Source organism: Anser cygnoides, chromosome 1 (genome assembly GCF_040182565.1).
Source record: "Anser cygnoides isolate HZ-2024a breed goose chromosome 1, Taihu_goose_T2T_genome, whole genome shotgun sequence".
In the NCBI taxonomy this organism is placed as follows: Eukaryota; Metazoa; Chordata; class Aves; order Anseriformes; family Anatidae; genus Anser; species Anser cygnoides.
In genome coordinates this window covers 33529069-33556793 of record NC_089873.1, presented here as the reverse complement: position 1 = coordinate 33556793, position 27725 = coordinate 33529069, and the positions used below count along the sequence as shown (strand labels likewise).

Sequence of the window (27725 nt, the reverse complement as noted above, 5' to 3'; positions counted from 1 at the left end):
CAATAGAAGCTGTGTGAAATACCCAAGACATTCAGAAAACACCTTGCTCTGCTTTTCATATCATCAGATTTGTGAGGTATCAACACTGCTGTGTGGATAGTAAATCACACCAAGGTATAGAAGATGACGCTGGACAGACTATTGGATAAGCTCTGTATTTCACATCAGCAGAGTTGTAAATTTGATTTATTCTTAGCAACATAAGTCATCTTCCAAAAACCCACTGTAAGTTTCATATACTGTCTCCTGAATCCTTTGTATCAGACTGGGAGCAGGAGATCCTGCTAATGTTTAATTAAACATGAATCACAATTTCTGTTATGTAAGCTCTCTTTCACATCCTCCACTTTACTCCTGTTATGTCACAGAGGGAAAAAAATATATATATATCCAAACCATGAAAATGAAATTTCCAAGTAAAATCCTTTAGGACTGAAGTTTTCCAAGTGTGGTTTCTGCAAGGAGAAGCAAGGTTTCAAAAAGTTTCAGCCACGTCCATGGAGCTAGCTCTTAGCATGTGTTAAAATCATGCATGGAAGTCCGGGTGCATGCTGCAGTACGAATTTGTGCACATCTGCAACATAACTTGACAGCAATCAGTTCCTTTTCACACTTCAGCATTTCACTTCTGTGTATTTTTTTGCAGCTTGCTGCGATCTAATGCCAAGGCAGATTTGACGGAAATTACTTCAGTCATTTGAAACTGAGCTCTCGAAGCTTTTTATGGAACTGGATTGCAAGAATGCTAATTCCATCTGTGTTTGTTAAGGACAACGGTGATTCCTAAGCACAGCAGAGTTTCCTGGTGAACAGTTAAGTTCAGCTGGGAGTGCTGTGAAATGCTTTAGCTAAATCTAGACTTCTCAAAAGCCTGACTAACCTGGCAAAGTTTATATTGCTTTCAGGATGTCAGGACTTAAAAAAAAAAATAAATCAACAAAAAACAGCAGGAGGTAGGAAGAGAAGTAAGTGTCAAGGAGAACTGCTTTCTTGGAAATGAAAATGGCAACACAGGGTGCCCCGAATCTTCTAATGTTGTGGGCTGGGTGCCAGTTTTGCTCCTCCCTCAAAAGGCAGCCGTCTCTTGCAAGCTTTGGGAGGCTTGCAAGTGGCTTGTGTGGGCAGCTAGAGCGGAAGCCTGTATCAAACACGAGCCCACCCAGGATCTCTTCCAGGCTGCCCCTCACTGCTGCACTCAGAGCCAGACAGCAGTGTGGTTTTTCTACTGTTTTCTGTCTCCCAGTGCAAATATTCTAAGACAGATGGAAAAAATAGTGACCTCTGACAGGACCAGAGCGTGCAAATAAAATTTTCCTCCACACCCTGCCCTTTTCTGGGAAGAGATGCCAAAGGTTACCCTGGGCTGCATGTGGGAGAGCTCATCACAAAGCAGTGCAGGTAACACTCATCCAGCAAAAGTCTGCACAGTACAAGTCACTGCACAATTTTTAGGTCTAAGATGTGCTTAAGAAGTCAACTTATACCAGGTTAATGCTTCACATTGTGCAGACACTATATTTTGTGCTTGAACTTCTTCCTAAATTTGATGGTACAAAAAGCAACAGGTGTAAGCCAGAACAGTTTAGTTTGCTTAGAAATAAACTCAAGGTCAAAACTTAAATCCCTCCTGCGGAGCAAGACCTTTGCCCCTAGTTCGCTGAGTACCTGCACTACATCTGCCACTGCTCTTCTGTGGTTTCTCTAGGCTGGAGCTACCCAGAGTGATTTGCACCCAGGTTGGCATAACATGGCAGTGAGTGGCTTTCCTAGGCCGGGACACTCAGCCTCCCCATATACCATTGTCACTAGAATGTCAAGGGAGTGATTTTTGAGTAGGGAGGGGAAATTCAGAGCATGAACTGGCTAAAAGCCTATAGCAGCTCTGCATGGATGGCACTGCCTAGCCTGTGCTTGGGAAGTTTGGTATTACTTTGCAGAATGCAAATAACAAATTTTTATTTATTTATTTATTTATCTGAGGGTAACATTGTATTAAAGAGCGCATAACAGCACAACCTTTGCACAGTTGTCTACCATGCTCAGGCTAGGCAAAACAATAAAAGACACCTATTTCCAAGGGTACAGAAAATGCATCTCACTTGGAATAATAATGTAATTAGAAACACACTTTGTTATTTAGAAACACATTATGTTATTCAAAGCACATTATGATGCCTAAGCCCAGGGCATTTAGCGAGAATGTCAGGATCAGTCCCAAGAAGCAAGTGTATATGCTGGTAGGATTCATGCATTATTCTTCTGGCTTGAATACGCCACTCCAAAGCTTAGGAGCAGGAAAGTAGAGAGGGTATGGTGTTATTTTTGCTGGAAAAGCAAAGTTGGAAATCATCAATAACTGATTTAAAATAGATGTCTCTAAAGTGTCATACACAGAATCCAGTAAAATTATGACTGCATAGAGTTGCCTTTAGCACGGTGAAGCAAAGAGAGCATTAGAAAAGACCTGTATGAAATGACCTCATCTCTGTCTCCTGCAAGCGTGCGTCTGTTTCTGTACCAAGATCCCTGTTCTTGGCTGTATGGAATAAAGCGGCAGCCCTACAGTATCTCAGGCTGCCCAAGAGGAACGTTGTTTGTAAGTGTGGAGGCAGACGGCTCACACCACGTGAGGTCTTCACGCCTAGAAGCGGCAGGTGTGCTAGAGCTTCTGTGTATCTGAACTGAATCGAATGTAAAGAGCATTTCAATGACTTATTTCACTTCTTAAATCAGTTTTTGATATTTTAACTATGCTGACTGGAGATGCCTTATAGTCAGAAAGAGCACAGTGTGAAATTGCCCCAGTCTAGGTAGGACTTTTTCCCTGTTTGCATGTTTCTTTTGAATTACAAGGCTTTTCAGCTGCTGCTCTCACAGGGTCCTGGAAAGTACATCTTCTGAGATACCTATGCTACTGGTTTCCAACACAGCCTATGCAGTAAAATAAAAGAGCAACCCCATGATCCTTTGAGTACCTTGGAGTAACTTACTGGCATGTGGACCTAAGCCTTGGCAGCTTAAGCCTTCAGCAGCTGTCTCAGCCAAGAAGGTTTTTCTTGTTAAAATGGCTTGTAGGAAAATTAAATGTATGTAAATCTTGCAAATATTGTAGATGTTGATTGAATCTGGTAAAGTGTAAAATAAGTAAATGAATAAAGAATTGTTTCTTGTTTGGATTTTGTAGTTGACTGCTGCAGCTTATTGACTAGCCATATATTTGGCAGTTTTAGAAGTAAAAAAGTAAGACAAATGTGAACAAGCTAGTAAGAAACTACTGGAAAATTTCAAAAGAAGCACACGACAGCTCATATATATGCATCCAGTTAAGCAATGGGAAGGTTTACAAGAAAAGAATGAACTAAAGGCAGGTCTCAATTTAACACGAATTGCTACTGGGAAGAAGCTGCAAAGTAAAAATCCCCCAGTCCAAGAATGGAAATGCCATTTGAGAAAAGACAGAGCTGATTTAGAAAAGGAATCATGAGGGAGACTTTGATTTGGTTGCACAGATTTAGGACTTGATATGTTAAATAAACTGTCTGCCTTGGCAGTAAGACTGTACCCTGTGCTGCCAGTGGGGAAGCCTAATGGAGTGCAGTGCATTTCATGTATGTTCATATACCCTTCTTTAAGCTCTGCAACCTAAGAAGTGTATCGTAATGTTTTCCAAACACCCAAAAGCAAACGAGGCTATCCAGTTAAGGCAAACTTTTTTTCTCTTTAAATCTGGATAAGACAAAAGTAAATTAATAGATTGCCAAAATTCACATAGTCTAAATAGCTTCCAAGTTTGCAGAACCAAATGAAAAGAAATGGGAATACCATCTCTACTTGCTGTATGTATCCAGGTAACACAGATGCAATGACTTTCCAGCTCCCTGGCTTAGGATCTCTTTGTCACACATTTTCAGGCTACATTCACTAGGGAAAATGATCTGGGTTTAGGGATGCCACTTGTCTTTGCACTCAAATTATTTTGTTCTCCAGATCTGAATGAGGAATGTCTATTTCCTTGGACTGATCTCTCCAGCTTTAGACAGGTAACAGGTCTTGGGCCTGACTGTATCTGGTTATCACATGCCCGGAGGATAAACTGAATTTCCTAGCTGCTGCTCAGCAAGGCTACAGAACTGTGTCCCAGGGACAAAGTGCTCAGAGGCTGCCCTGGTATAATGAGTTCATTTGGCCAGTTGTACACTACCATTCTTACTCAAGCTCTCTCAACTGGTTTTAGCTCTCCCCTGGGAATCTTTTGAAAAACAATCTTTTCTTACCGTCTTGTTTAAAACCTATGTGAGTTCCCTGATCCCATTCACTGCCATGACTGTGGAGCCAGAATTCGAGTGAGAGGTCACTGACAGATGAAGATGGGAGAGACGGAAACTTCTTAAACTCATTGCAATGGGTTGTGATGTGTTGAACCCTGGAACTACAGGCAAAACCTGACATGAGTTGTTAACCCATTGTGTGGTAATTGGTCACTCCCTTCCATGAAGCACAGCAGTTGCCAAAATGCTACATATGTTGGGCTTATATTTCACAGAAACGTGAGACTTGCTAATCATACTTTACTGAACCACACAGCTGAAATTAACAAAACAGCACAACAGTAGCCACTTTGGCATGAGAAAGGGCTTTGGAAGAAATCAAACCCCAAGGCTGTCTTCAACAACCATTTTTGGCTTGGTGAATACCTTTTATTCGTGCAGCACAGCTGGATGGACTAACTGCACTTTCCCGAGTATTGAATTATGGTTTTTAGTGTCTCAGGCCCTTGGGAATTCTGTGTGAATTCAGTCAGTGAAAGGAAAGACACAAGAAATCCTTAAGTGTGAATAAATTTATGAGGGGTAAATTAGAGAGGCAGCTACTTGCAATGCTCAAAAGCAGGTGCTCTCCTGGGAGAGTTTTCATCTTTCCCTTAGAAACAAAGTAAATATAGCTTCCTGCATCTTAATATTACAATGATACATATTAGCTTCTGATACACTCTTGGCTCCCTGGGCTACATTCTGTCCTTTTCTATGGCAAGAGACAACTCCAGTCAAAAAATGCAAACAGGTAAAATACTTGAGTTAATATCTTGAGTTAACAAAAATGAAGACCTTCAGATGATCTGCAAATACAAGTGCTTATACATTGGGAAATCCCTTGAGCTGAGAACATTTACAGAATGGGAGTACGCGAGGGGGAAACTATTAGAGTTTTTTCATTGTCATTTTGTTCTTATTCTTCCTCACACTTACAGCCACTTCTGAAGACAGAAGTTTGGACTGAAAGAGTCCCCACTGTGAAGCAACCTTACCTTCTTTGGTTCATGTGCACCACAGATGCACCTTGGTGCCAGTGGAGAAAGTGCCCAAACTCTGGCAGGACCAAGCTACCCAAGGATGCAAAGGAAAGCTTGGGCTGAGTGCTTAATTCACATCTACCAAGATACTACCTAATACCACAGTAGTTGAACCATCTACCTGCTGTCTCAAGACACTGATGATTCCACTTCTCCAGCTGTTTGTAGCTATAACTACTCATTACAACGTCCAAGGCCACAACCGGGGATTATCCCTACAGTAATAAGGGACACACCTGCTCCAGAGGATTTTGCAGGGAATACTCTTGAGAAGAGACTGGTCAACACCTGTCTGAAATAAAAAGATTTCTCTGCAGAACAAGGAGACACTTCCAGGTGCTTGGGAAGAACATCCAGTTTTAGCTTTCTGTGTATTTTAACTGGAAAATGATACATTTCTGCTGTGTTATATGGTTTTTAAGAAAATAAATAAAAAGAATATACCCAAGTAGAAACATAGCCACCACTGCCAAGGAATGTTTATGCCTACAGAAAGCATCACCCCACATCTTAGCGAAAACATGATTAACAGCACCACGCTGATCTTAATCAGATTTATTGAGACAAATGTTAGAAATCCAGTGGGGGCTGGGAGGGGGCGGTTAAAAAAAAAGGCAAGTAAAAATGCCCAGAGGGAGTGAGCTAATGACTATCTTCCTATTACCTCATGAGATCATTAGGTCGGCGTGACCTCGCCGGTCAGCACCACGGCCACCTTCCCCCGCCTGAGGCCGGGGCCCCGCTCCCCTTCCCTCCTCTCAGCACAGGTGTAGCCCGCCCGGCCGTGAGGCGCGGACCCGCCGCCATGTCGGGAGCCCGGGGGCGCCCCTGAAGGGCGCCCCCGGGCTCCCGACATGGCGGCGGGCGGGTAGCAGGGGGCAGCCACCGCTCCGCTCCCCGCCCAGCCCCCGTCCCCGGGGGGCTGCGGGGCGAGGCGGCATTGTTGGCCGCGTCCATCACTCACTCCCCAGCCCGGCTGACATAATGAATGCGCTTGGACACACCTTCCAGCCCGGCGGAGAGGCGCGGCGTGCCTCCAGCCGGCGCTCCGCTCCCCTCAGCCCTCCCGGCCCCCAACAGCCCGCAGCCCCGTCCCGGCCCGGTGAGGGGCCGCGGCGGCCGGGCTGGGCTGGGCTGGGGCGGGCAGCCCTCGCTATGCTGCCCAGCGCCCTGTACTGGGACCTGGTGGGCTCCTCGGCTCTCCTCAACCTGCCGGCGGCGCCGGGCTTCGGCAACCTGGGCAAAAGTTTCCTCATCGAGAACTTGCTGCGGGCCGGGGCGCCGCAGAGCCCTGCCCAGCTCCGTCCCCTCCCTGCCAGCCCCGTCCCCCTCAAGCTGTGCCCCGCGGCGGAACAAATCAGCCCCTCGGGGGGTCCCTTCCCGACACGGTGGGCTTTTCAAGTGCTTAACCCCTCGGCGGCGGACGGCGGCCGCCTGCCAGCGCGGGCTCCGGCGGCGGACAGAGGCGGCGTCTTCCCGCCGGCGGCCACAGGTGAGCGCCGGCCCCTGCCCGCGGGCCCCCGGGGAGGCGGCGGGGAGAGCCCCGGGGGCGGCTCCGCGTCCAGAAACCTCACGGGGGGGAGCGGGGAGCGCTGCCCGGAGCCCGGCGGAGGCTCTCGCCTCGCCTCGGGGCTGCCTCCGCCGACGGCGGCTTTACACTTGGCGGGCCTGCGCACCTGCGGGCGTAGTAAGCGAGGCAGGGCGTTGGGCTGCTGAGGAGTGCTTTTAATTGCTGCTAATCACGGTTCTTGCAGGTCTGGTAGCTTCTTGGGAGGCTGAGGCGATTCAGGAGCCTCTCCGCGAGCAGACGCGGTCTGAGAGGCTGCAGGGGTAGGAGAGCCGGAGCTCTCCTCAGCGCGGGTGTCCCCGGAACGGGGAAACAGGGGAAGGGGTGCGAGGTTTTCCTCGAAAACGGGAAATTAAATCAAGAGAAGCAGGCAATTTTCTGTAAGTTTTGACAAGACCAGGAGGGACAATATGCACCCTGCCCTCCCAAAAATAACCAAACCTCAAAAAACCCCAACCAGTCAACCCGCCCCCCCAAACCAAAAAAAAATACCTCAATATCTCAGAAAAATACCTTTACAGCTACATAAACGACCTATAATTAGCGATTCGATTCGGTGTAAAAATAAAAGACAGTGCTTTTTATTAGGTGATGAATCTACATGAAGAATTTGCCACTTCTGCAGGTTTTGCCCATTCTCTGGCAACCCGCTCTGCCCACGGCTTGGCGTGTGGGGACTGTGCTTCTCCACCAGACAGGCCTCCTGTGAGCTGAGTTAGTCGCTTTGAAACATTTTCTACAAAACAAGTTTTATTTCCTAACGTGCTACATATATTTTGTTTGAATAAAAACAGTGTTTTGAAGCATTTTTAGGAATGAGCATTTCTGTCAGTCACAGAACTATCTGAAGTTGAATTAAAAGTTAATTCATAAAATTCGACATTAGACTCACCATGTGTATTTTGCCTTTCTGTTATCATATATCAGCCTTCTGTGGTGTTTTCAGAATTTTCTTGTATGATCATTCAATTTTAAAGGTACTTAAAATGAAAATAAGGCAAACAGGAGCATAGTTATTGAACTAAGACTTTAAGATGTGAAACCAAAAGGCTCGTTTTAGAACCAGAATTATTAACACTTTTTTTTTTTTTTCCAAGTGTAATTTTACTTTAATTAAATCCTACAAGCTGTTCTGCAAAATCCAAAGCATTTTTTCTGGGGGCTATTTGTCATAATGTACTTTAAGGTAAGGCAGGAGAGAGTCAAATCAACGTACATTAGCATTTCTAAATGTTCCAGACCCCAGTGATGTAAGCATATCTTAAGCATTTCAGTTATTTAAGTACGTGATTATATTAGCCAAGTGTAGACCAGGTCAGGATCCAGGATAAATTTAGTCTTTCTGGAATTAGGTGCATATATATATATATATATTTTAAAGTTCTAGAGAAAATACTGCTTTTCTACACACAAAGCACACACAAAAGGGGATACAGCATATTTCCCAGCACTCATCACTACAGGTAAACTTTTTCTAAGTATTATAGAAGTTACCAAATGCAGAGTTTTTGAAATGCTTTCTTCCAGAATTAGTTTTCTTTGATCAGTCTACAGTGGTACACATGAACTTAGCAAAACATTGCAAGGTCAGGTCTTCCTAGTGATTTGGGGTCCAATCCTACATTTCTTGTGATCCCACAACTCCCAGGGAGTTCAAAGGGAACTCTGGGCTAAAGCACCAGGCCCTAACGTTTGGGCAGTGAGAAATGCTAGGTTTCCTCATGCATTATGCACTCAGGAAAAAGTCTCCTGCTAGTGTAGAAGATGCACAACAAAGATGAATCGTTTCTAGCAGGAATATATAGATGCTGATCTGACTTACCGGTCTTAAAGTGATGAGTGCTCTTAGGATTCTGAACTCTCATAAGTACAAGTTAGATCAAAACTGTCCTGCTGAGCCAGATTTTGTGGTTTCTAAGGAGTCTCTTCTCTCCAGCATAGGCATACTCCAGGGGAACTGTTCACACGCTGGACGCTGGCATTTCTGAGTAAGGCTTGCATGGTCAGGCTGTAGTTTCCTGCTTATGCTATGATAGGACAAACGACTTTATCAGAGTTTATTTATTTATTTTATTTACTTATTTTTAACTAAGGAATTTGTACTAGGCAAGGTTTTCAAATTGATGCTTTTTTGTGAGTATGCACTGATATTTGTAGGTTTTTTGGAGGAATAAATGCATTCCTGTTTAGACTCCCTTAACTACGTAATTTTTTGGAAAATCATGGTCTGAGTCTTTAGTAAGACTACTGAACATAATAAAGTAAATTTGTTTTTAATCTTTCTGAACTAGCAAGTCTTTACATATTGTGTAGGGACTAAAAATGCTCCAACAAACTAGCTGTGCATAATACAAGGTTTTTAAAGAAAAAAAAAATCTGCAGAAAAGGGTACTGAAAACTATCAAAATTAGCAAGATAAGTAATCCGTATTGCTCATGTGCTCCAAAGTTCTGGTGAGGCCACAAAAGCCTTCAGAAACCAAAGCATCTGAAATCACAACAGGGACCGAACTGAATAAACGGAGCCGTTTCATATTTCCAAAACCGACACGTATCCACAGCACCTATCAAGGAAAGACATGAACAAAGCGCTCCATTTTAGAATACCTTTTAACACTCTGTAAAAATGCTAAAGAATGAAAATCCGGTATTTTTTCTGTCAGTTGGAAAACTCTCGTCCATGTCTGCAGCAGAGATGGGCTGGGGTGGGACTCGATCTGTGATGTCTGGTCATGGCAGCCTTTCCCTTTGTAGCTCTTTAGCCCCAGAGTTTTATCAGCAATTTTCCACACACATTATTTACAGGTTTAAGCTGTTTTAGTTTTATCATCCAAGTGTATATCTGGTTATGTAGTTTGAGTTCTCCTCCAAAATTATCCTAAAGGAAAAATTGAACAAGTACACACAAAGTATTACACCATAAGATACATCATCTAATGAGTGAAAGAACTCTTGAAAAGAAGTATCTTTATGCTCTCTGTAAATATTAAAATCACTTTCCAGCATTGTAATGATACTTACAGATGAAATGTAATCAAATTATAGGTTTTTAAAATTTATAGTATTTTGACTTAAGAGTACAACCACATGAACAAGCATCCAGAATTTAGGAAGCAAAAGCAGAAGGAAGTGGTGTTAGACGTAAAACTCGCGTATCTTCTGCAATGGTGTGTTGGTTTATACCATCTTCGGATTCCTGCAGGCTTTCTTGCACCTTGCTCTCAAGCCCCAGCGTTGGTGCTGGAAGGCTGAACTGGGCCCACCAGCTTCAGCAGATGTGTTAAGCACTACGTTTCTGTCCAACTGAACTGAATTTCTCCTAACCCATGTGCTGTGGGCCTGCTTCTTCCCTTTCAGGATCTTTTTCTTTGATAAAATAGAGGTGAAATCGTGTCTCTGCTTTGTGCTTCTGCCTTCTGCACTGCGGATTTGCAGCCATGACTATATAAACCAAACCAGAATCTGGTTCTGCTTTTTAAGCACTGGACACCTGGAGCATGCTCTTTTTGGGTAGAAACATTTAAAAATCTCACTGTTGTAAAGCAGCACTTCCCAGTGAAACGTGTTACAGCTATGCAGTTTATACTTACTCTGACCATGAAGGGGTGAGGGAAGCCTAAGATAAAGCTTCTGAGCAAACTAATGGACTCTAGGTAGGGAAGAGGTCTTCAATTTCTGCTTGCTGATCTTGGATTTGGTCCTTCTCCTTGTGCTCCAATGCTGTCATCACCATCTGAATAAATTAAAAGACTTGGCAGTTTTCTTCAGCATTTTGTGACATAGGAGAATTATCTGGAGGGTGATGAGATGCAGCCTGTTGTAGCACAGACTTTAAAGAGGTCCATTCCACATCTTCCCTCGTGACTCGGTTTCCCCAAGTACTGGTTGGCACCAGGTCAGAGTGGCCTCAGTGAGAAGTACCCAGTTACGTTGCTACCTGAAATTATTTTCTGAAAATCTCTGTTTTTCTCAAGTAATTTGCCTTGGAGGGAAAGCAGTAATTGTTTTACATCCTGAATTTTCTCACTAGTATATACATGGCAAGAATCCGTCTTTCTGCTTTAATGTTGGTGTTTTGATAGATTAACAGAGAAAAGAAACTGAAAAGCACAATGAAACAAATAAAACAAACATAACAGTGAGATACTTCCATTGCAAAACTTGCTGAAAAATTAATCTTACAGGATTTTTTCCTAAAGCATCAGAATACCAAATAGAATATGGTACTTTACATATAACACAAAAGAAAGGAATTGGAGCAAATATAAACATAAACCGGACTTAGAGTAATAAAGATCCATTCTGTGATATGGATACGGCTTCTGTTTCTCTAACTTTTGAGTACTTTTTTTGAGTACATTTTAATGCCTTTAGCATCGCAACGTGCTGGTGAGATAGGAGAGACCTCTGCTGCTTAGAGGAGAAGCTGGAGCAAAAGGAAACAGCTTGCCTAAGGTAAAACAGAAAACTGAGAGCATTGCAGGGAAGTAAAACCAAGTCTTCCTCTGCTGGCTGACTCTTTAGACCGGCGTCGTTTTTTTCCCACAGTGTGATGACAGTAATTGTTCCCTGCAATGCTTGTTTTAACCAACATACTTTACTTCCAGCTTTTAGTAGAATCTCTAGTGTTTCTTTATGACAACCAGGAGATTTTTTTCCTTTATGTTGGATGTCCCCAGTGAAAAAATGCTTATTAATTACTGATTTAAAGCCAACCGGCTGTCAGACTGTGTCCCTGAGCAGCACATAATGCTCCAACTTTCACTAAAAGTAAAGGCACAGCTCTGCTCCTTCTAAGTTTGCACTAGCTGTGGGGACTTGCCATCTTCACTTAGTCAACAAGTTGTTGACTAACAGGTCTCAAGATTTCTGTTTTGTTTGGGGCTCCTTTGGGGTGGAGAGATCTATTTGGCATGTTCTTTTATGTCCTGACTGCCAGGAGCATTGAGATTCCTTCATTGTTTTAACAATCAAGTCTCCAACAGGATTGGAGATTGGAGACAGAGAAGTTTCTGTAAGTATCAGAAATCATAAACTGATTTCCCCCAGTGTAGCATCTTTTCCTGCTTTCAGGCAGGCAGTATCAGCACTGGGCAGTGCCGTCTCCGCTGGTGGCACAGGGTGCGCTGCCTCTGAGAAAGGAAGAGGCTCCAGAATTTGGTCCTTAGTGAGGTTTAAGCACTGCCAGAAGATCTCAGAGCAGCACTAGGGAGAACAATGGTGGAGGTCCGTAGAAAAGCAATTTGCTGAGGGGAAACTGTGGAATTAATCATGCCTACAGTTAGCAAATTTCTTTCTGTAAAATGCACTTTATGCTGCAGAATGAGGTCTTCTGAAATCTCGTAGCATATTCTTCATGTTTATATAAAACAGATGGAAGTGATAAGGATTAATCTTATCAGGCAAGTTCTCTGCGTGAGTGCAGATTTCAGGCTTCATTGTGCTGTGCTATTTTGCATTCCTAAGTTCCCCATCATTTTGGAAGGCAAATTCCCTGCCTCCGTTGCCCAGCAAAGGTCTTCCACAGAAACTCTTGTTTAATTCAGCTCTGCAAACCAATCCCTACTCTTAATTTTTCTAAGCAATACTTCTGTGGTCAATCATAACCCATAAAAGAATTCAGAATGTAATCTTTTCAAAATGAAAGCAAGTTCAGGTACATAAAGCAATAGGAGGCTGTTTCAAATATCAGATCCATAAACCCAGATCCTTATAAAGTTAGGCACGTAAATATTTTCAGTAACCTAGGCTGTGTTTCTTTGAGGTAAGTCATCATGTTGGAGAAGAAGTGGCCTTCGCTTTGTGCTGAAAAGCTTACAAAAATTTCCTGTGAGAGGCTGCCTTTTTCTGAAGTTATAGCCCATAATTCTGTTGAGGTACTGTGTATGTCTGTTGATGAGTTTATCTCATCTGCATGGATCTTGGACAATTTGGTGGTGTTTGCTGAAGGCCCTGCTGCTGGAATCTTGTGACTGTATGAATATCTTGGATTTCAACTTAAAGAAGTATTTCCTTGTACAAATGTAGAAGGACTAAAAAGCTTATGTGTTAAAAAAAATGCAGAATTCACCACTTGTTATTTTTTCATTCTATCAACATCTGGCCAATCTGGAGACTTTTGGCTGCTTGGAACTGGCAGTAATGCGGCAAGTAAAGACTGGCTCAGGTAGGAATTTTTAGGTACTCAGGGCATACTAGTGAAAGAAATGGTGCATTTTGGCCAATGGTAAGATTTGGAAGTAGGGCTGCAAAAATAAAAAAAACAGTGAACTGCCCTATTACAGCGTGTGACCCTAATTTCACCTTGTTTGACGAAATTATTTCTGAAATATTTTGAAAATCAAAGAAAATAACTATAGTGCCTTTATGGCTGAAATTTATCATTTTTTCCTGCCTCTTTATGGCTACGCAGAGAATTTGTATTCTTTTGACGTTACCCATGAAGGATAGTGAGAATGCCACCTTACTTCAGCTGCTTAAAAAAATAGGTGTCTTGTCTAATCTAGTTGTCTAAATACCTTGTCTAATCCACAGTCAATACAGAGACACCTCCAGAGGATGACACAACTTGCCTTCTTAGGTAGCTATTTTAAGGTGATGAGTCATTATATAGAGCTGATTATCTCTTCTGATTGACTATTCAGGAGACTATTCAGGAGACAAGGAGCTTAGACAGCACGCCAAACTTTTCGACAGAGAAGTGACAGTAATGCCCTTAAAATATTTAACTGAGAGTGAGAAAAGATTTTTTTACAAGAACTGGTATGCAAAATGTGCTGGGGACATGCTAGCACATGGGTGTCTTGAAGCAGAAGGCCAGAGCAGGAGACAAAGTTGGAAAACCCACAGCTTTCCAGATCCCCATCCTTCTTCTCAATAGGTACAAGGTATGGTGGAGGTGGAAGCAGCCTTTCTTGCTGACACCAGGAGAGCCATGTAGTCTTTTGCAAGCGGCGTGGGGTTTGGATGTTGCTTTGGGTTGTCCCAGTGGTGAAGTGTACACCAGAGTCTGACCATGCATTGTCGCCAGCCTGAGGCACCCTAGTTTCCTCAGGCAGAGAAACAAACCAAGCATACATGTACAGCAAGGCGTGCCCTGATAAAAGGACATGCAGATGGTGCCTCTGAAAACCAACAGTGATTCATGTGATCCGAGCTAATCTTCGGTGGGACTTTGACATCCACAATGTTGCTGTAGATGTAAGGAAAAGATAATCATGCTGTTAGCATATTTGAAGCCCTTTTAGATGACATAGCTTTTCTGGAGTAACTGTTCTGGTCATTTTTGAAAGCCCCATTGAGACCCATTAAAAAATGCAACCCTGCTTCTCACATCGGCTGCTTGTGCAGGATTTCAAAATATGTTTTTGGAACTACAAAACCATTTCTGTGAATGTTTGCTGGGGTTTTAAAACTGATCTGCGTATGTCACTCTGGTGTGCCCTTTGGGCTGGACCAGGGCATTCATGCTGTTGTTTTACAGGAATGAATGCAAACAAATAGACAGTGATGCTAGGAGTGCAGGAACGCCAGCTCTGAGGGATGCTGTACCACAAGTTCTTGCAGTCAGTTTTGCCACGTCCTTGTGGTGGTGACCGCCTTTGGTGGGAGATGGCAGCAGCTGTTGCTTCCTTCTCGTGGCCAGGGGCTCCCCACCAGCTGGGAAATGCTTGGGGCTGCACAACTGCTGCCGAAGCACCACGCTGAACACAGTAACTGCAGGAGTCTGAGCCGTGGTTCACCCAGAGGCCCATGGCTTATGGTTCAGGAGCAGAAATGGTGCCGTGTGGCTCAGCTGGACCACCAGCCTGGTGCAGCCGCTGCTAGATCAGTTGCGGGGAGCTCTTCAAGACATGCAGCTTTCCTGCAGCTGTGCAAGAGCCTAAGTCATTGCCAAGAATGGATGGATGTGGGAAATTGCAGTTGACTTGTATCCACTTCATCCAGGTTTCTCAGATGAAATGAGATAATTTTAACGATATTTTTTATTTTCCTGCCTGGGCATCAATGGGGAGAGCAGTTCACGAGGGCTTAGCAATACCTGGAGAATGTAAGGGCTGTGTTCACACAGCTTGAACTCTGTCTTTATTCCTGTGCTTGCTGTTGCATGTTAGCTGGCTCTCTGAGTAACTCTTCGGAGGTGTTTTTGCTCTTGTCACAAGACTATACAACATTTTAATCAGTTAGCTATAAAAAACACTACAACAACCAACATGTGCAGTGAAGGAGGCCTGCGTAGGTAATACCTGAAGTTTACCGTAGGTTTGCTTTTCCTCAATAACCATTTGTCATTTGCCTCTTGGCTAATGGCCTACGCTATTTCCCAAGTCATTTCACAATGGTAGGATTAGGAAAAGCAAACAATGTCTTTAATAATATGCTATTTTAATAGCATAATTTTAATAATATGCTATTTTAAAATTACATATCCATTTCAACTGGATTGGACTTGGGAACCTTCCTGTCAAAATGCTGAGTAGTTAGAAGGAAAATCTGCCATTATTGCCCATTATTGGCACGGCTTTTGGATGGCAAAGTTTTTGAATTTAGAATATCTTCAGAGTGGGCAGTATGTTTTAAAATGTCAGTGTCTGAACTAATTTCTGAGTTTTAGCACTGGATGATCTCGAATTCCATTTGCATGTTCAGTATCATTTGATTGTCTGTTGGGAAAAGGCTTTGAATTCAGAAAGCTGAAAGTAAATGAACATTATTACCAAAATTTTGCATGCAGCAACAGTGTTAAAAGAACTTCTCTTGTGTGAAAATATAAAAAGAAATTACTGATCTCATTTTAGGTGTTTCATCCTTTTTAATTTATGATCCAATAAATTTTCTTTTTAAGCGTATAGTACAATTTTTGGAGTGCCAAAAGGCACTTATACCATACTCTGATGTTTCATTTTCATGCATCTGTGAAGCTAAACCTGTAAAGTCTCACTCTTGTGAAATGCTTAGTTCCGTACTGTGTCCGTTTTTATGAAATGAGAATGCCAAGCAGCAGAAGAATTAGGTATCTTGGATGTGAATTATTAGGATTTAGCCCATGTTTAGTCCACGTAGCTTGAAGTGAAAGCTACTTTTTTGTTACTGTACACTTCATTCTGACCAATAAATACAGAACTAATATTCTGACATTTCCCAATTTTGAGGCTCGTGTGAACAGCAAAAAATGTTTGCTTTAGATTGCTCAAACAACAAATAGTGGTAGAGTGGCCATGATATATGTGACCAGAAGATGGAAACGTAGGCAATACTCTCCCTATGTGTTAGGGTGAAGCATTAACATTTTTCTCTACACAGGGCTCCCACGGTAGAGTCGAGTATCCCTGTGTTGTGCCAGATTCTTTACTGATGCAACTCTGCGTAACTCCTACACTTTGCTTTGAGTGCAGCTGCCTCAGTAGACATGATCTGAAGATACGGGTTGATAGACCTGACCTACAATTCACTTGTGCATCAGTGTAGTTGGAGCATATTAAAGAGGTTTAGAAACTAGACATACACATTGGGTTGTATGGTTTAGAGAGACATAATGCTATTGGTAATTCCATAGGATCCAGAATAAACCTATCTTGAGAAACAGTCTCAGGAACCACTTCGTTCAGAGATACCTTCATATAAGGTATCTGCATCTTATTACTTAAACAAACATTCTCCCTTGGAGGGATATGTGCCATGCATGCAGAAAAAAACAGTTGAGTGAATTAAGCAAAATGGCCAGGAACGACAGAAGGATGATTTCTATTGACTGCAGCAGATCTTTTCTTGGAGCTCTCTCCTGTTTGCATCACTGTGCTGTGCTAGTGCACTAAATCATTGCCAGCAATATTCATGGAAGTGTGTGGCTAGTTTGAGGTTTTCTTAAGCAAAATGTACATTTTAAGTTTTGACACTGATCCATTTCTTGGCCTTTGTGCTTGTAGCTTATTTGTCGAGAAATTTAGTAAATGGAGAAAACCTATCCTTTCCTATTTCTCTATCTTTATTTGCAGGACTATGCTACCTATCTGAAGCAATAGCTTATTCAGTTCTGGTTTATCCAGATATCTTGTGGCTGTATCACACATCATGATGAATGCCAGATTACCAAAAAAGAGCACGGAACTGGAGAGAATTAAGAAAGCATAAAAGGGAAAATCAGGGACAGGCCAACATAACAAAAATCATATTACATGAATAAAATGCTCAAGCTGTGATTAAGGTGAATAGGGCATTATAGCAGTCAAGGAATATTTGATACATGTGGAAGGGACGCGAAGAAACTGAGTGTGGTACCTTTTGTATGGTAAGTTGTATTTTTAGAAGTGAAATTTTAGAAAGAATTTTACCTTACTGTAAGGGAAGCTTGATAATGGCACAAAGAATGTGGCTGCCAAGAAAGGGAGGAAAAGCCCTTCCCTTGGGAGTTTCCAAACTGTAGTAGATAAAACATTAGCAGCAGATAAAAATTGTTGTAAAGAACAAGCTCTTGTGTTCAGGAGGATGGCTGAGATTATCTGGTAGGTCTTTTCTTTCTCCATCTCTGTGCTTCTTCAGTTACAGTCAAATCCTTTCCAACTTCTGTACTGCTCCAGCTGCATTGAAGCCCCTTGGATACATAAGACAGATAAAATTTAGCTGCACTTTCTTGGCTCTTTAATGCTCCTTAGGACACAGTGCCATATTTGCTGGTCTCATGTGAAAGAGAAGCTTTAGAATACTAATGCCTGGCATAAATCATTCCTTTTTGTAAATGTTTTGCAAGCATGCACCTCAGATATAGGCAATTAGTTCCTCTTGGAGTATATTTATATTTCATTAGAAACAGCAAAGTGTTGATGATAAGCTGCAGTAATAAAACACCTGTCAAATTAAAGAAATTTTCACCTACCTTGTATGAATTCAGATAAAAAGAGGTACATATTTTCAAAATGTTCAGATTAAGGCTTCTACAGCAATATTTTATTGCTTTGGAAGACAGCAGATCTGAACATCAGAAAACTTACTAAGATGCCCTAGTACATATTCAGGAATCTCATTTTGTGTCATATTTCTTTTTAATTTCAGTTGAAAAAAAAATTTAAAAATGAACTCTGCTTATATACATTTATTTATATTTCTTCCTGATTATTGATTTCTTATTTTTTTATCTAGGTATGCAATTACTCTTGTAATTAATCTGATTAATTATGGATACTTAGACAAACTACAGTGCAGAGTGTAGAGCTGTTTATTTTCAGCCTAAACCAAGAGAGGAAAGTGACATAGATGCTGATCACGTACAATTCTAGCAAGCATGATGTATCTATTTTCAAAACAAAAAAAAATCCACGTTTCATAGTTGACTAATATGAGAGAAATTAAAAAATAATTAAGATGAATGAAAAACCCCATGAGCCTTATAGAAAAAAATGTAAGGAATTATTTGATAATGAAGAATTTTTGAAGATTTGTGGTAACTTTTTAAACATAAAGAGACTTCTGATGTATTTGTTCAAAAAATCTATAGAAATGTTACCAAATATTACCTAATTTTATGGGATCATTTAGCAATTTTTATTGTATTAAGCAGCGCCTCCTTTAGCAAGCGGTTTATTTAAACTTAGAGCACTTTCCCAGCAAGATTGAGTTCAACATCAGGATAGCAGAATCAGGTCCTGTAGTCTGTGCCTGGATTGTGTCATTGCATTTTAAATATTTTATTCATAAAGGTTCCTCAGTTATGGAAGTCATTAGTGGTTTGAGTACTAATAACAGCACTTGAGTACAAGCAGAACAGTCAGGATTCATTTTTAGATTTTTTTTTTTTAAGGTATTATGCCTACTGGAGTTATTTGAAGTAACTTTCTCAGATGTATTATACTAATTAATTCGACAATGCATTATTTAAACAACATGTTCAATCCTAATATTTAGAAGAAAAATAATTATAGCAATTACAGAAGTAAATCTCACATCTTCAGAGTTTCATTCTTATAATAAATAAATTGTTTTCCATATTATATTTAAATGATACATATAAACTAGTCTTCTTAAAATTAAAGAGCAATTACTTGGCTTATCATTGTTTGCGTTAGAAATATCACCATCTAGAAAAAAAGGAAAAAGAGCTTGTGGGGCAGGACTTTACACACTGACTTTTTGGAGGACTGTTGTTATGAATTTCACCTAAGCTCAATGGATAATCAATTAGATCTATGCTTTCTCTGCAGCTCTTTCCAAACACTTTTTTCTCCGAGCCCCGCCATTCTACTCAGCATGCTGCGGTGGGTCCTGTCAGCACCCTGCATCCCCCACTGCTTTTCCAAGTAAGTTTTTATGCTTCATCAGTAATGCTTGAGTTATTCTGTAAACCAAAGCAGCAGGATTTAATGTGTTCTGGAAAACTAATTGGTGATGCAATGGCAGCAGCTAATTCCTTAGTAAAATCACAGCAATCCTATTCAGAAGGTTTCCAAAGATTTATCAAACTTAAGTACACTGAGCAATTGTGAGAGATTTCTAATGGCATTGAGACACCCAGACAGCGCTAACCTAGGAAATCTCCTTGTTTTCAGTTTGGTGGAAAAGATTCTTTAAAAATCAGTAACTCTTTTAAAAATCTGTGTCAACAAATGTTTGCAAATAAGAAAAAAGCTGAAAGATCATAAAATGGATGCTGCATTTTAATGTCTGTTAGGGATAAATTATGATTCCGGAAGCCCTAGCATTATTTATATAAAACAATCATTCTTGTTGTAGCATTCAAATGCATGCACGTTTAATTTTTTTTTCTTTTTTAAATTGTAATGTAAAAATGTGAAGACACATTTTGAAGAGAATTTTGGACAGTATGCACTTTACACCCAGGATTAAGACCTGGAATGCATTTCCATTTAATCCAAATCTAAATTTAACCTTGACTGTGAAGTTTGCACGCCAGGGTGTAAGAATATATATTCTGATTTTACATGTTTATGGCTCAGGAACACAAACAGAAGAGGCATTTCCTCGTCCTTCAAAATGGAGAAAAAGCACAAATCCTTTGTCAAATCCAAATGGAAATTAGAGTTCATGAGTGCTCTAGCATATACTTTTTTATCACAGTTGCATTCAAACCCTTCCTGGCTATGTGCATGTGTTTTATGAACGTTTCAGAAGGGCAGTTGCTAAGTTGAATGATTCTTGACAAGTGAGGCAGCAAATGCTGGCAGTTTAATGAGCTGCAAGTTTCTGAGCACCTCTTTAGGGGGCCGACACTTTCCCACAGAGCGTTTTACATGGCCCCGGCTCTCCCACAATGGCTGACAGCACCATGACCAATCACCACTTTCACTTTACTCATCCACACGCGACCTCACCACAATTTTTCACTGTGCAGATGAACTTTAGGAACCATTTCACATTGAAAAGGCCTGGGCAAGGGTCAGTTGCCCTTTTGTATGGCCATAAAGCAATACTCTATGTGCCAGTCTTTTCTCCTGTCTCACATTCCAAGAGATTTTCTGGACACCATTTAAAGCACTTGACTGAAAAATAAAGCAGTGAATGAAACTGACTTTTATAGACTCATTCTAGCTCATCTTCCCATATAACCCTGTCTACCTGAAAAGGGATTTAGTGGATGAGCTGAGTGTATACAGGGACTTGCTGAATACATAGGCCCATTATCAACTGTGGGGATTGTTTATTAACCAGGAGTGATACACTACTATTTTGGAAGTGACCTATTAATTGTCCATTTAACTAGAATGTATTGAGTTCAAATGAAAAAATGGAAACCATGACTAAAGCTTTTACTTGCTCCTTCAAGGTGGTCTCTGCCATGAAGGCAAATGAAGATTGTTCCACAGATTAAGGGGACATTTATCACTATATATTCGGACACAAAGGAAAGCCTTAAAAAAACACACACACACACAAAACAAAAACAAAAATCAAACCAGCAACATAGGAAATGGTAACAGATTTGCATTTATGTCAAAAGAGCACTAAACCTTTTGATGCATGTTCAGTGCAACAGGTTGCAAACTGACTTGCTTCGTTCTGATAGAATTGTTGTAATGAATGAACAACTGCCTATCCCCACATACTAAAAAATCTTTCAACCCACCAACTGAAGTGTAATTTTTGAGTGCAGAGTCAGAATGCATTTTGGAATATGAGGCATTCTTAAAAAAATCATCTAGGCTAGTCAATTGAGGATGAGTATTCATTATCCCAAACACGAGTGGGGATCATCATTTTTGACCCAATGATGACCCAGAGGTTGTTTTCTGCTGCTTATGAGTGTTCTGCTCATGATTAAATTTTGTTCAGTTGGGCTTTTAAAATCAGTCACATACTGTGCCTTAGTCTTCACGGAATCTACCGAATCACTCTTCACTATTACATTAGCCTAATGCAGGTGTTAAGCTGTACCCTACATACTGCCTCTATAGGAATTAATTGGTGCCTCAGTGCTCTGGCAGGAGGTTGTTTCTTTGCTGATTGACTGTTAACAACCAGCCAGGCAAGACAAATTTTAAGGGGTCACATAATCTGGCATCCTGTGTCCCTGGCTGACAACTCCATTGTGGAACTCCGCCTGGGAGTCACGGACCAGCCCTGTTAAGCTTCTTCCCTCACTGGTATCTCTCATCCCGTGGTAAGGATGAGAGAAAGTAGCAGCTCCTCCACCATCAGACTGTAGCTTCCAGTAGACTCGGGAATTGCTGATGATTCATCAGAAACTACGGGGAGGCTCTGGAAAAAGGTACCTGAATTCTGCAAACTCCAGCAAGAAGGACAGAAAACACAACTGAGGAAGAAGGGCTTGTGTTTGCCCCCAGCTTCGTGAGCAGGATCAGATCTTGGTGGGGGGGCACACGGGGGCTATGCGCTCCTCAGGGAAATATGAACCCAGCTTGCCCTTTACACAAACCTCCATCGTGACATTTTGACGTTTGTGCTGTAGATAGTTTATTTTGGTTTGCAGGGAGTCTGACTGTGTCACTGTGTGATAAATATCAGGACAGTAATCAGTAGGTTATGATTTTTGTAACAGGTCCCAAATATCATTTTGAAAATTGAAATACATTTGTATCCATTTAAACTTCTTTATACTGTAACATTTTAAATCAAAATAATTACTTTTTGCCACAGGCTATTATAGGGAACAAATATAAAGATGGGTTTTTAAGATGTAGAAAAATTCAAGCAAGGCATGTCTAGTACAAAATACTAAGTGCAGTGGTGCCTAAACAGTAGTGCTTGACAGTGGCAATGTATTTTGGGGAAAGATCATTGTATATTTGCTCAGCTTCTAATATTCTTCCTCTGCTGGTCGCAGTGGGAGGCAAGATACAGGGGTAATGTGTGTAATGTAATATCAAACCAGTCAAACACACACCACAAAAGTACCTAGTCAACTTTACAAGACAAACATAGACACTCTAATTCCTCATTGTCATACATACACAGTTGTACAATACTCTCGGTGTCCATGTGTTTGTTTCTCCATGAGTGTTTAAAGATACACATGCCCATGTGTATTTATGTATAATAAACCAAAGTTGAAAGGTGGTGTAGCCCCAAGGAACAGCTTGTGAAAGCTGCATCTGGGTTTGATCAGTATTTTCAAGAGCACTGTATCTACTGAACAAATGTGTTTAATTCTGCCCCTCTGCCTATACAGTTGACTAAAATAGACTTTTTTCATGAAAGAAGGGTACAATGTTTTAGAAAATATACTTTAGATGAGAATTTTGCAATTGGCTTTTGACATGGAAATCCTTGTCACAAATTGAACTGCAACACCCCTTTGCAGCTGCTGTAACTCTAAACTGGGACAGCAGTCTTGGTGTGTACGTGGGGAGGTGTCATCAACAGGACAGCTTGTACCTTTAGAGTCCAAATTGCGCATAATACAAACCAAAGCCACCTTTGTGTCTGCCCTCTCACAGAAAGATCATAGGTGTCTTTGGCTTTACAGCCACGGCATGTGTTTCTGAATCAAAGGGCAACTCTTTCCTGGACTGCTTGTAAGTGTCCTGTGCAATTATCACATCTGATGCTTGGTGACAGGCCCTATTCGCCTAGCCTCTGGTACTGCTCCCTGGGTTTGGGAGCATTTGGGGAAGCTGGGACTGCTGGAGGCATACCGAGCCTCACCAGGACCACTCCCACTACACCACATCCTTCTGTGGGAGAGGGAGCATTGCAAAGTACTAGGGATTTGGGCTTTACTGGGCATGAGGAAGGTGAGAGATTTATCCAAATTTGTTTTTTTTTTTTTTCTGTGCTCTTTGTGAGGCCAATGAAAGGATGATGTAAACACTTCTATTTCTCCACTGCAGTTCTGTCCACCAAATTCAAGGCTGTTTTCTAGGGTAGGGTCCCCTCTAGGCATAGATCAAGGGGATATGATGGGATTCATTGAAAAATGCCCTCCCAGAACTTGCTATGGGATGGCAAAGGATTAGCAGCCAGGCTGACAGGAATAAGGCCAAGTACTCCCCAAATCCTGCAGTAAAGAAATTGTTGTGGTTTCTAGAATAAGAAAGTGAATGGCCATAGATTTTCTGAGAAATACTTCACTCTGAAAGCCTTTCATTAGTAAACAAAACTTAAGAAAGCCTATTTAGTTTCTTTGAGTCAGTAACACAGACCACTTTTTATCTGGTTCGGTATCTCACAGAAGGAGAAAATAAACTCCTAGGAAAACTTACTGCAGGTTACTCAATAAGGAAAATGTGCAAAGGAAAGCGGAGAAGTTTCTCCCTGACTGTACTTGGATTTTACAGTAGCATGGGCCCTGTGTTAATATTCCTGTATGAACTCATCTGATTTACTTTTTACCATGTCAAAGGGAGACTTTTGACCACTGACAACACCTCTAGATCCAAGTGAGAATTTCACCCTTAATGAACACGACTGAAGCATTACGACACACTTATAACACCAACAAATCAAAAGTGGCACAGTAGTCTGCTAGCATTATAATGAACAGCACTGAATATTTTTCTAATATGTGTTAGATACTGTGTGAAATTCACATCTATTTCCACTAGGAGAGGAAAGTGTCCTGCCTCTTCTGACCCAGGAGTCTAACTCCAAAGCCCGGAGAGGTATATTACGAAGAGCTGTCTTTTCTGAAGACCAGAGGAAAGCTTTGGAGAAAATGTTTCAGAAGCAGAAGTATATCAGTAAAACAGACAGGAAGAAACTGGCCATTAACCTGGGTCTAAAGGAGTCTCAGGTAAGGAATGACAGAACACCCATGACTTTCTGTCTTTTTGAAGAAAAATCTTTAAAATGGCTTTGAAAGAGGAAAATTGAACAGCGTTGGGCCAGCCCCAAGCTCCTTCCCTGAGCAAAGACCTCAGTAAATCAATGGCACTTTTAACCAAAGAATGCTTGACCAAGTTCCTGGTTTATTTCCTGAAGGTGTACAATCAAAAGTTGATCGCTCTGTTTTCACATAAATGAGAGAAACATGACCTCAGCATCATTTCCAACATCCATTTGCTGTTTGACACAGCCTCATCAGGGGCTTTGGAGTAGGGAACTGTGCTCCATCCTGCTGCCAGGTAAAAAAACACAGCATGGAGCCTTCCTTCATTCCTGTGAGCACCCTTTGCACCCACAGATGAACAGCTGGTGACAAAACAGTCAACAGCACTTGCCAATGCTGTCCCAAGAGGGATAGCACCATTCTGTCCCAAGGAGGGGAACCACCCTACAGAAACAAACCTAGCTGTGCAAGAAAAGAGCTCTTCAGAGCTCAGAGAAACTCTAGAAGAAAAAATCTGCAGAGTGGCCTTATAAAAGGCTCCAATTTTACTTACCAATTCACATTTTAAGTTTTTTTTTTTTTCTTCACGTGACTGTGCGTTGGTCTACTGTAGGACTTCAGAGTTTAGCTGAAGATTTAATACCTCCTATGAGTTGTTCTAACTAAACAAATATGCTAATGATGGTGCTGAGAGGTGGTAGCCCCATCTAGAATCTCAGGAGCCTGACCTAGCTGCAAATATAGAAAAAAAAAAAAAAAAATGCCTGGCTTGAAGAGCACAAAACCTGAAAGAAACTGAAAAAAAGATGTTTGTGAGGGTTTTAGAGCAGAAAATCAGCATTTTAGCCAATGGCAGGTGGGATTCTGAAGATGGTAGAGTGGACACGGGTCTCCAGCATACAGCTGAGAGAAAGTGAGTGACAGTACAATTTTATTTCTTTGCACCCAGCAGGAGTGAAAGTTCTTAAGATACGTATGGCAGAAGCTGTCTGGTGAGCACAAAAGGCTGGGAATGGTGATGGCTTTCATCATTTTTATCTTGGAGGTTTTCAGAACTTGACAAGGCCCCGAACAATTTAATCCAACTTTGCAGTTGGCTTTACTTTGCATGGAACGTTAGATCTTGTGGTTCCTTGCAACCTGAATGACTCCATCTCAAGCACACCAACTATAAACAAAAAAAGAAGCAGAGCATGAACAAAGCTGTAATCTCTGCAGGATAAACAATTTCATTTCAATGAAAATGTGCAATTGCACTCACCAGTGAGCTGCCTAAAAATTTCCTAGTATATAGTCAAATTCCTAATATTACCACTATTTTTGTTGATCTTTTCTTCCATGTTCTTGATATTCAGGAGAGCAGTGGGGAATAAAAAATAACGGAGTGAGACACAGATAACAGCTACCATAGCTACCATTACAGGAAAATTATTTTATGATAATGATAGACCAGATGATACCCATGTCTTTTTTTTTTTTTTTTCTTCTTATAAAAGGAAGAGTAGTTCCCATGAAGGTTAGTTCTTCTGGTTCTGCTGGTTATGCAGCTAAGGTGATGATTCTCAGACCTTTGGAAGTATATCCCCTTCTATATCCTAGAAGAAACTTCATGCAAATATTTAAGAGAAAAAAGAATATAACCTGAATAATCTGCTTGGTTCCCCCCCTACACACACCCATTTCTTCTCTTATTGTAACACTTCCCAGGTGTGTATTTCCTAAGCTTTTCCCAGCATTTCATGAATGCATTTTGAATGCCCAAGCTTTGTGACTCAAAGTTTTTGAAATATAGGTTTTTTCTCAAAAGCACATGGTTCTAGGTAACTCCTGGAGAACTGTAGTTAGACGGACAAAATGTCTTTAAATCCTAACTTCTGTGTCATATAACACACATTTTGAAGCTATATGGCCAAGCTATGTTTGTGAATGGGACGGTCTTAGCTCTTGGAGGCTCTTTTAAAAAGGAAGGTTCACATTGCCAGTACTATCACTTAGTTTTATTAATGACAATGCTAATTTACTCTGAGAATCCTTATCAGTCTAGAAAGATGGTGCTATAAGAAATTGCACTGTCCCTAGCTGTCATCTTTCTAGTACAAGCCGAATAATCACCTGCTTGAGGTAGGGAAAGTCACAGAGAGTATTTGGCTCAGCTGTAATAAATAGGAAAGGGAAAAATCCTCAGTTAATGTCAGTCAGTCAGCTTGACTGATCTACTGTAACATCGAATAGGGAAGGAGCATGAAACTAAGGGGATGGAAGGAAAAAAAAACTTATAAACGCAATGTTGTTTAATGAAAAGAATGCTAATAAACTCTCATTTACTTGCCAACAGGTGAAAATTTGGTTTCAGAATCGAAGGATGAAGTGGCGAAACTCCAAAGAAAAAGAAGTGCTTTCAAACAGGTGCCTCCAAGAAGGTCTTCAGGAGAACTACCTCTCACAATCCACCATGAATTTTACCTCCCCATGCCCCTCTGTGTGGGAAGTGTCTCAGGAGCAGGCAAGTCCAAGGTGGAAGGAGAAGTCTCCAGGAAATTCTGAAAGACTGGCTAGTACACAACCAACTCCAAGAGCAAATTCATCGCAGAGCCCACTGTATTTGTATCCTGACCAAGACACTGCAAATAAGGCAGTTACATCATCAGCTTAAAATATAGGGGCAGTTTGTAAATCGAGTGGAGAACACGGGCTTCAAATAAGAGGTCTTCTAAGACTAACAATATTTGGACACTGTAAAGCTAACTAGTTTATGCCTCATAAATTTGCTAAAGTCTAACACCATTAAAATGACAAACAACTAATGATTTAAGAAATACTTTTCAATACTCAGCCTTTTCTTGTGTCTTTTCCAGTCTTTTACTGACCTTAAAAGTGGAATAGGAACTGATGGTAAGTAAAATGAAGTGAAGAGCATGATGCTGAAGTTTGGCTCTGATTTATACATCTGCACTGTATACAGATATTCATTAAAACACACTGATAGAGAATCTCTTTTATCTCTCACTGCATTCAGACCAAGTAATTTCTTTTGTGTATAAGAATAACCCTGGTTCCCTGAAGATAGTAAGTTGCTTTGGGTTCTTTTTGAAACTGATTAAATGACACAATAGGTTCATATCAGACAAATGTCTAGTATGTAATTTTTAGTATGTTTCCTCCATCTGTCCTCCCCTATATCAGTATCCAGCTAGTTCTAAATAGCACAGGCACACATCAGCTGGTAACCGTAGTAAAGTATCCAATACTAAAAGACAACCAACCAACCCACACAATAAATGGACTGTGTTTAAAACGATTTGATTTGAATGCATACTGGGAAAAGCAATTCACTAACTCCTTTCTTTTATCCTGTGGATGAAACTTACAGCATTTTCAACTCAATTTCAGTGGCTTTGTCAGACTGTAAGTGCAATCTCTTGTAATCTGTTCTGTATTTCAAAATTGTGATGGCCATATGCAGAATTACAGCCCAAACGGACTAAGCAGCAGTGCTATAACTGGAAAAACTGCCACTAGAGCCTCCCTCAGTGAAGTACCTAAAGAGATGGCATGCTGTAGTAATCTCATTCC

General features: G+C 41.2%; 1 protein-coding gene across 1 annotated transcript; it reads left to right on the top strand.

Moving 5' to 3' along the window:
* The first annotated feature begins 6184 nt into the window (after positions 1-6184).
* On the top strand, positions 6185-27450 carry DBX2 (developing brain homeobox 2). The gene is made up of 4 exons (XM_048065988.2): positions 6185-6842; positions 19111-19206; positions 23929-24116; positions 26488-27450. The coding sequence occupies exons 1-4, from the start codon at positions 6335-6337 to the stop codon at positions 26803-26805; spliced, it is 1110 nt and encodes a 369-aa protein (XP_047921945.2). The 5' UTR covers positions 6185-6334; the 3' UTR covers positions 26806-27450.
* Positions 27451-27725: the final 275 nt, after the last annotated feature.

Excerpts from the sequence above, each read along its gene's own strand:
- DBX2 (XM_048065988.2), top strand. The coding sequence starts at position 6,335 with ATGAATGCGCTTGGACACACCTTCCAGCCCGGCGGAGAGGCGCGGCGT. Across the intron at positions 6,843-19,110 it reads CTTCCCGCCGGCGGCCACAG|CTCTTTCCAAACACTTTTTT; the intron begins GTGAGCGCCGGC and ends CTTTCTCTGCAG. Across the intron at positions 19,207-23,928 it reads ATCCCCCACTGCTTTTCCAA|GAGAGGAAAGTGTCCTGCCT; the intron begins GTAAGTTTTTAT and ends TATTTCCACTAG.